This window comes from Mastomys coucha, unplaced genomic scaffold (genome assembly GCF_008632895.1).
Source record: "Mastomys coucha isolate ucsf_1 unplaced genomic scaffold, UCSF_Mcou_1 pScaffold5, whole genome shotgun sequence".
Taxonomy (NCBI): Eukaryota; Metazoa; Chordata; class Mammalia; order Rodentia; family Muridae; genus Mastomys; species Mastomys coucha.
This window is the reverse complement of record NW_022196911.1, coordinates 49,670,298-49,678,249: the sequence shown is the minus strand read 5'-3', so window position 1 is coordinate 49,678,249 and position 7,952 is coordinate 49,670,298. Positions and strand designations below refer to the sequence as shown.

General features: G+C 37.7%; 1 protein-coding gene across 16 annotated transcripts in view; it reads right to left on the bottom strand.

The window, feature by feature from the left end:
• The window catches only part of Rapgef6 (Rap guanine nucleotide exchange factor 6), a 176,724-nt gene that overhangs the window by 63,475 nt on the left and 105,297 nt on the right, over nt 1-7,952 (bottom strand). For all 16 annotated transcript variants that reach the window (XR_004113774.1, XM_031354886.1, XM_031354887.1 and 13 more), the window contains one exon: nt 3,855-4,019. Coding sequence is in view for 15 of the 16 variants with exons in the window: in XM_031354886.1 (XP_031210746.1) it covers nt 3,855-4,019 (165 nt within the window). In the remaining variant the exon portion in view is untranslated. The remainder of the gene's footprint in view (nt 1-3,854; nt 4,020-7,952) is intronic.

Genomic DNA, 7,952 nt, shown 5'->3' with positions numbered 1-7,952 from the left:
AAAAAAAAAAAATCAAGGAACATGTGGCTAGAAGAGAGGGCTCAGTTGTGTAAAGCCTGAGTTGTGTAAAGCTGTGCAAGCATGAGAATCTAAATTCAGATCTTTAGCACTTGTGTACAAACCAAGGTGTGGTGGCACACACCTGTAAGTCGAGCGTAACCCTCCTGGCTTGAGGGCTGATTTCTTCAGACCCTGCCTGCCTCTCATAACCACACCTCTCTGCCCACCTGCTGCTATTTGCCACAACTCACTCCTGGTTCCAGTTACATCGGAAGTTCTGCCTCTACAGAGACCAAGGAAGCTGCAGATTGGGTCTATATGCTAACGATCTTGGGGGAGGGGTTTTGCCTCATCTATTCTACCTGTTGGCTTGTAACAAAGCATTTAAGAAGGCTGGGTGACCATACCTCCTTAATGCTGTCTAATTTTTGGTGCCTCCCACGTGGGTAGATTAATTATGGCTAGCCTACTTTCTCCTGACTCCATTTTCCAGAATAACCCTTCCCTATTGTTACCACTGGATGGTAACAGTCGAGTGCCAAGAGATGGAGATAGGAAAATCCAGGGAGCTCCCAACTGGTGGCTCCTAGTCCAGCTTGAGACTTTGTCTCAAAATATAATGCAGGGAGCAAGAGTATGCTCATGTGGTACACGGACCTGCATACACACAGATAACCCACTCCTAATATAAAACTAACAAATTTAAGTAGACTTGAATACTGTGCATAATAAAGTCAGTAATGATTGATACTCCAAAATTTGTGACAGAATATTCATGTCACCATTTTAAGCAGTCTAAAGCACACACTTCAGTGGCATTTAGTACATCCAACCATGTTACATGCTCATTATATGAAATGTTAGAACATTTTTCATCACAGCTGTTCTCAACCCATGGGTCATGGCTCCTTTGGCAATTCTCCATCTCCAAAAACATTTACATTATGATTTTTTAAAAAAGATTTATTTATTATTGTATCTAAGTATACTGTAGTTGTCTTCAGACACCTCAGAAGAGGGTGTCAGATCTCATTGCGGATGGTTGTGAGCCACCATGTGGTTGCTGGGATTTGAACTCAGGACCTTTGGAAAAGCAGTCAATGATCTTACCTGCTGAGCCATCTCTCCAGCCTCTTACATTATGATTCTTAAGTGTAGCAAAATTACAGTTACAGATAAGCAACAGAAATAATTTTATGGTTGGGGTCACTACAGCATGAGGAATTGTTTTAAAGGGTCCCAGTATTAGGATGGTTGAGAACCACTGCTTTAGAAGAATCCATATTCATTAATTAGTGTGTTCTCATTCTGCACCCTTTTGCCCCTGAAAGTTACTGCTGATGTGCTTTTCTGTCTCTGTGGATTTTTCCTACTTCAGATACTTCATATACATACTCATGCAACGTGTAGTCATTTATGACTTTTTTCACTTAGCACTTCAATTTCATGCATATTTATTTTACTGCCATACATGATTTACTTATCTCTGATAATTTTAGGCTGTTTCCACCTTCTAACTATTATTAATAGTGCTATGAATATTTGTGTCTAAGTTTTTTGCTTTTTTTGGGTAAATACCTAGCAGAAGAAATTTTGGGTTATGTGTCTGCTCTGTGTTCAATCTTTTAGAGAGCTGCTAAATTGTTTTCCACAGTACAACAGTTTATATTACCATCTTCAATATTGTATATGTATCCATTCCTTATATCCCCAAGAGTGTTCACTTCTGCCTATTAAAAAAGGTATCTTAGTAGATGAAAAGTGGTACACTTCATATGGTTTTGAGTGTACTTTCATATGTGCAATGAGAGTAAACCTCTTCATATGCTTATGAACTATTTATGAATCTTCTTCAGAGAGGTTATTTATTCTAGTCATTTGTTCATTTTCAGTCATGTCGCTTGTTGTTTTGTCCTTCAGTTTTAAGAGTTCTTTATTCTGGTTAGTAGATCCTTATCACATCTATGATTTGTAAATTTGCATGTTGTTTTATGCAATTTTTTGGCCTTTTCCATTTTCATTTATGTGTATGGGGTATACATGTGCAGGTCCAAGATTGATGTTGGTAATCATCTATCACTTCTTTTCCTTATTCACTAAGTCAGGGTCTCTCAGTCAAACCCAGAGCTTGCTGATATGACTAGTCTTGCAAGCTAACTTGAACTGGGAAGCCCCATCTTCACCTTTTTGAGGCTTGGATTATAGGTTGGTTACAATGCTTACCTAGCATTTGCATGGGTTCTGGGGATCTAGATTCCCATCCTCATCCTTGCCCGGTAAAGTGAGCAATCTCCCTTTTTCTTGTATTTCTTGATAGAACTTTTTGATACAGAAAAAAGATTTTAATATTGGAAATTTTGCTTATCTGTCTTTTTCGTTTTTGCTTCTGCTTTGAGTGTTATATCTGCAGAACTAAAGTCAATTAGTTTAAGGGCATTATAATTTTGGTTCTTAAAAATGTTTTCAATTATTACTACCGTATATGCTTATGATATGTGTATAGGGTCCATGTGCCATGATAGGTATTAAGGTCAGAGGAAAGGTTTGTGGAGCTGGCTCTCCCTTTTCACGTGTATATATGTTCTGGAGTTTGAACTCAGGTCTCCATGTTGTTTTGATTGTGCATCAAATGTCTTTACCCACTGAGTGATATTAATGGTCTTCAACCTGCAACACTGGTCTTACAGCAGCTGGGTGGTGAACTGTGTGTCCTCATATAGCTACTAATGTCAGTTCCTATGTTTAGGTCTCTGATTGATCTCTTCTGAATGGATTTTTATATATGGCATATGAAAGGGCCCAATTTATGCCTTTACATAAATATATCTAGCTATTTCTAAATAATATTTTGGATCTTTTCCTAAGTACTCCTTTATTTTCTCCAGGGCTAAAGTACTTGTATCTAATTCTAAAACATGGGTGGTAGTGAGGGGGAAGGAAAGGCTGCATAGTTTTGGATAGTCTAGTTTCCTAAATAATTAAATTAATAGTTTTCTCACATATGATTTATTATCTCTAACATGTAATTCAGGAAGGCACACCAGGAAATTATGACCCTGCTTTTACTTTCTGAAAACAATTTATTTCCAACAAATATGATGAGTTGTCTTTCCATTAAGTGTATAGATGTCCCATAAAATAAGCTAAAATCATCAATCAAAAATAGCAAACAATGCCCAGTGCAAAAAAATAATCCAAAGACACATTTCCCATATATTATGGGAAAGAAACTAAGTGCTGACAAACTTTTTAGATGATTATAGAGTCCTTAACTCAGAAAAGCTTGGATGGTCTTATCCTGATACTTAGAAACAACCCATCTTCTTGAAAAGTTCATTTGTGGGGCTGGAGAGATGGCTCAGTGGTTAAGAGCACTGACTGCTCTTCCAGAGGTCCTGAGTTCAAATCCCAGCAACCACATGGTGGCTAACAACCATCCACAATGAGATCTGATGCCCTCTTTTGGAGTGTCTGAAGACGGCTACAGTGTACTTACATATAATAAATAAATCTTTAAAAAAAAAAGTTCATTTGTGGAGTATTACTTAAACTCACTAGCCAGCTTCATGTTTGCTCCATTTACACATACTACTACGATGGTTCCTGAGTTTACAACTAGCTGTATCACCGTCTTACCTCAGTTTCTGATTTCTGTAGCTTATATCCACTTTTCTCAAGTCTATTTTGTTAGGAAAATGACCAGACACATGTCTACACTGACTCACTAAATTATTTAGGTAAACTTTACTTTTTCCACAAAAACAACAAAACCCCCACTTTATCTATTAAGTGTAAAAGTGTCTATTAATAAAATTTAAAGGTTAAAGTTAGGTCTTTTATATTTATAAACCAACCTTATCCCTTAAGCTGTCAATCTTAAACCACTCCAAAAGCTTGATCCCAACATCCAAAGGAGTTTCAAGAAATGTCCTGTAAGTTAATAGGAAATCTTCTATATATGTTGGGTCCACAATAGAATGTTCTTCTATCAAATGCATGATGAGACGCTCAGGTGTTGCCTAAAAATCCAAGGAAAGAAAAGGTTAAGAAAAAACAAAACTCAATGTGTCACATTATCTCCCACCATTCTCTTTATTTAGTAGCAAGCAGAGGCTTAGAGTTGAGATATGGTCGAGGGGTAAGTCCCCAATAGCATCTGCTCAGCTGTGCTTTTTTTCTACTGGCATTTCAGCATCGTAGGACCAAGGAAAGGTACAGACTTATTCCTTGTATGGGCTGTTACTATTACTTCTGCTACAATACAGCGTGTAATGACTGTCCAAGGCAAAGGAAACAAACAGAAATAAAGAAGAAAGCAAGCAAGTAAGCTTTCTTCCACTTTTACTCCAAATTAGTTCTTCTATCCCAGGCCACAGGAATAATATACAGGTATTTACTCTTCTAGTCTTCCTGCTTTGCTGTGCGTGAAATGACTAAATAAATCCTGTATGGTTTGTACATTCAGAATTGTAAACGATTATCTACCTCAAAATTCACATATGCGTGTGTGCACACACACACCCATTTCCTACTGAGTTTCTGAACCAATGTTAAAAATTTACTAGACTTTGAAGGTCTAATTATTTTTTTGGTGTATGTGTCATGTGGAGGTCAGAGGACAACCCTGAGTATTGTTCCTCAAGACCTTTCCTTTATTTTTTGAGACAAAAGATAGAGTCTTATTGGCCTGGGAGCCTTATTAGCATGAGCCATCATGCCTGACTTTTTGGAGGGTTGGCAGGGTGAGGTTTAGGCCAGAGAATTACATCAGTGTCTTCCTCAAATGCCCTCTACCATATATATATATTAATAATAATTATAATTAATATATAATTAATGTTTTTTTTTTTTTTGAGAAAAAAAAAATTTTTGTTGGGGCTCACCAACTGGCTAGATTGGCTGGCTAGAAAGCTTCAGGGACCCGTTTCTGCCCCCTCAATGTAAGAGTTACAGTTGCTTGTCATCATATTAGTCTTTTTATAAAGATTTATTCATTATTATACATAAGTACACTGTCTTCAGATGTGCCAGAAGAGGGCATCAGATCCCATTACAGATGGTTGTGAGCCACCAAGTGGTTGCTGGGATCTGAACTCAGGACCTTTGGAAGAGCAGTCGGTGCTCTTACTCACTGAGCCATCTCTCCAGCCCCCCATACTAGTCTTTTTAAAGAAACCAGAAATAAGAGTCTTGTGCTTGCCTAGCAAATGTTTTACCAACTGACCCATCTCTCAACCTCCTAAGTTCTGAGGATCAAATTTATCATGTTTGCAAGGTAAGCACTTTACCAACTATACTGCCTTTGCAACCCTGCTCTGCTACCTTTACAAAAGTGGGTAAACAGAAAATACATAAGAAAACAAATATTCAGTTGGATGTAAAAAACAACTGTAGGGCTGGAGAGGTGACACAGTGATGAAGAGCACTTGGGCTTGGTTCCTAGCACCCAGATGGTAGCTCACCATCTGTAACTCCAATTCCAGAGGATCCAATGCCCTTTATTGACCCCTGTAGACACAACACAATCATGGTGCATACACACACACAGGCAAAGTACTAATATAAAATTTAAAAATCTAATTATGGCCCTTAACTTTAAACTCCAATCTGCTGCAGCCATACAAATGATTAATCCCAACAACTATATAATAAACATACATTAATACCGACAGAGCTGTTATCTCAGTTTTTATTCCCCATGGGCACCCATTGTTAACAAGGTATATAAATCACGTTCCCTGAAGGTATTCAGGAGTAAGAAAGATGTCATAAACTAACTTATGGCATAGAGATTGTAAGTTATTCCTCTGCATTTCTTACTCTCAAAAATCCTAAGTCTAAGATTATCAAAATGGGTTAGTTATTTAGGCCAATCATGGTCTAGGAAACATATATGGTGTCAGGGTTTACACAGTGAGTGTGGTAACTGGTCAACTTTAAAAGAAGAACACCATCCTGTTTGTCTAAACTGGTGGATAAAAGTTTCTACAGAGTCTGAAAGAAGAGGTCATCATTATGCAAATATATGTCTCTAATGTCTACCCTAGCAAACACGAAGTTTGACACTTGGAGAGAGAATCACACTCTGGATACTCTTCACTTGGAGAAAGGCAAAAGACATGGTTGGCACTGTTATTCTGGCATGGTAGAGACTGGTTAAAACCAGCAAATAAGAGAAGACTTAATAAATATGGATGTAAGACATTAGAAAAAAGTAGGGGCTGGTAGATGGCTCAGCAGGTAAGAGCACTGACTGCTCTTCCATAGGTCCTGAGTTCGGATCCCAGCAACCACATGGTGGCTCACAACCACCTGTAATGAGATCTGACGCCCTCTTCTGGTGCGTCTGAAGACAACTATAGTGAATTACTCTGGAGCGAGTGGGGCGGGGCTGGAGCGGGCAGGCAGGAGCTAATGGCCATCTGTACAGCTACAGTGTGCTCATACATATAAATAAATAAATAAATAAATCTTTAAAAAAATTAGAAAAAAGCCTGTAGGATAGTTTTAGACCTGTTAAATATTAACTAATGGTTGCAGAATGAAGACAGAGACTCAGCTGTAGATGTATATTGATAATGAACATGAATAGGTTTTTCTAGCTCTGACTCATGAGGGGCTGTAAATATACGATATAATAAATTTCCAGATCATGGCTTATAAATACTATTCTCTACTAGAAAGATCAAGAACTTTCTGGAGAAATGGTTGATTCCAGAGTAGGAACAAAAAAAATTTCATGATAATCCTTACCGATTGTCAGAAAACTAGAAAATGCTCAAAGAATGATGAGGGCATTTCAAAAGAATACAAGAGTCAACCTGTAGAGCACTTGAATAATACTGATGACACTAAGTCCATATCAAACATAAATTAAAGAATGACAATCAGTTTTTATAAGAGAAATTATAGTATCAGTAAAACAGTGTTTTCAGCAGGAATCGTCAACAATAATAAAAAACAGGTGGGAAGAGATTTGCACCTAATTGTTACTATCCACAAACTAGAGTCAGTATGCTGAGAGTCATCTCAGAACATCTCTTCATCAGATACTCATCAATTATGAAGTGTCACAAATGGTGACCTCACAGAAAAAATCCTTGCATATGGACACAGGTCATCAATGTTAGCCTCCTCAGAGGAAAAAGTGTCAACACTGCACCAACACACAAAGCACAGTGTTAATCATAGTAAAATTCCTTTATGGAAAACATGAGTGTAGGTTAGCTATGGGTAAACGTGGTGGATTCTTTAAGTCTGCTGGGGATTTGAATAACAAAAGAAGACCAAGCAACTGGAGTGGACCAAAGTGGCACTACAATAAAATACAACCATGTTTTTAGACAAAAATCCAGACAAGAAATAAATTACTGGAACCACTGGTGAGAATTTACTAGGGACTTCAAGTTGACTGTATTATCTTAAAAATGTGTCCTTCCATAATTGGAGATCTCTATGGTTTTTATGTAGGAGTACTCTTGCTTTAGGAATGGTGAGACACTGTATTGCAATATATCAAACAATTCAAGATATCTCAAACAATTAAAAAGAAGAAAAGGGGTCAAATGCAACACAATATTAAAAGTGGGGGGAATCTGATTTACAGAGTTGTTTGTATTGTTCTTGAAACTTCTTTTTGTTCATGTGTATATAGGTGTGTGTGGGCCAAAGGTCAATTTTGGATGTCTTACTCAAATATTCTCCACCATGTTTTAAGACAGGGTCTCACACCAAACCCAGAGCTCACGAATTCAGCTAGGCTGGCTAGTCTAGGCTGGCTGGTCACCAAGGTAATGGGATCCTCCCATCTCTGCTTCCCCATTGCTTCAATTACCGATGTGCCTAGATTTTTTTACACGAGTTCTGACAGACTCAGGTCCCTATATTTGCATTTGTCTCACAAGCCCTAATTAAACTGAGCCATCTCCCTACTCTATTTCTTTTTTTTTTTT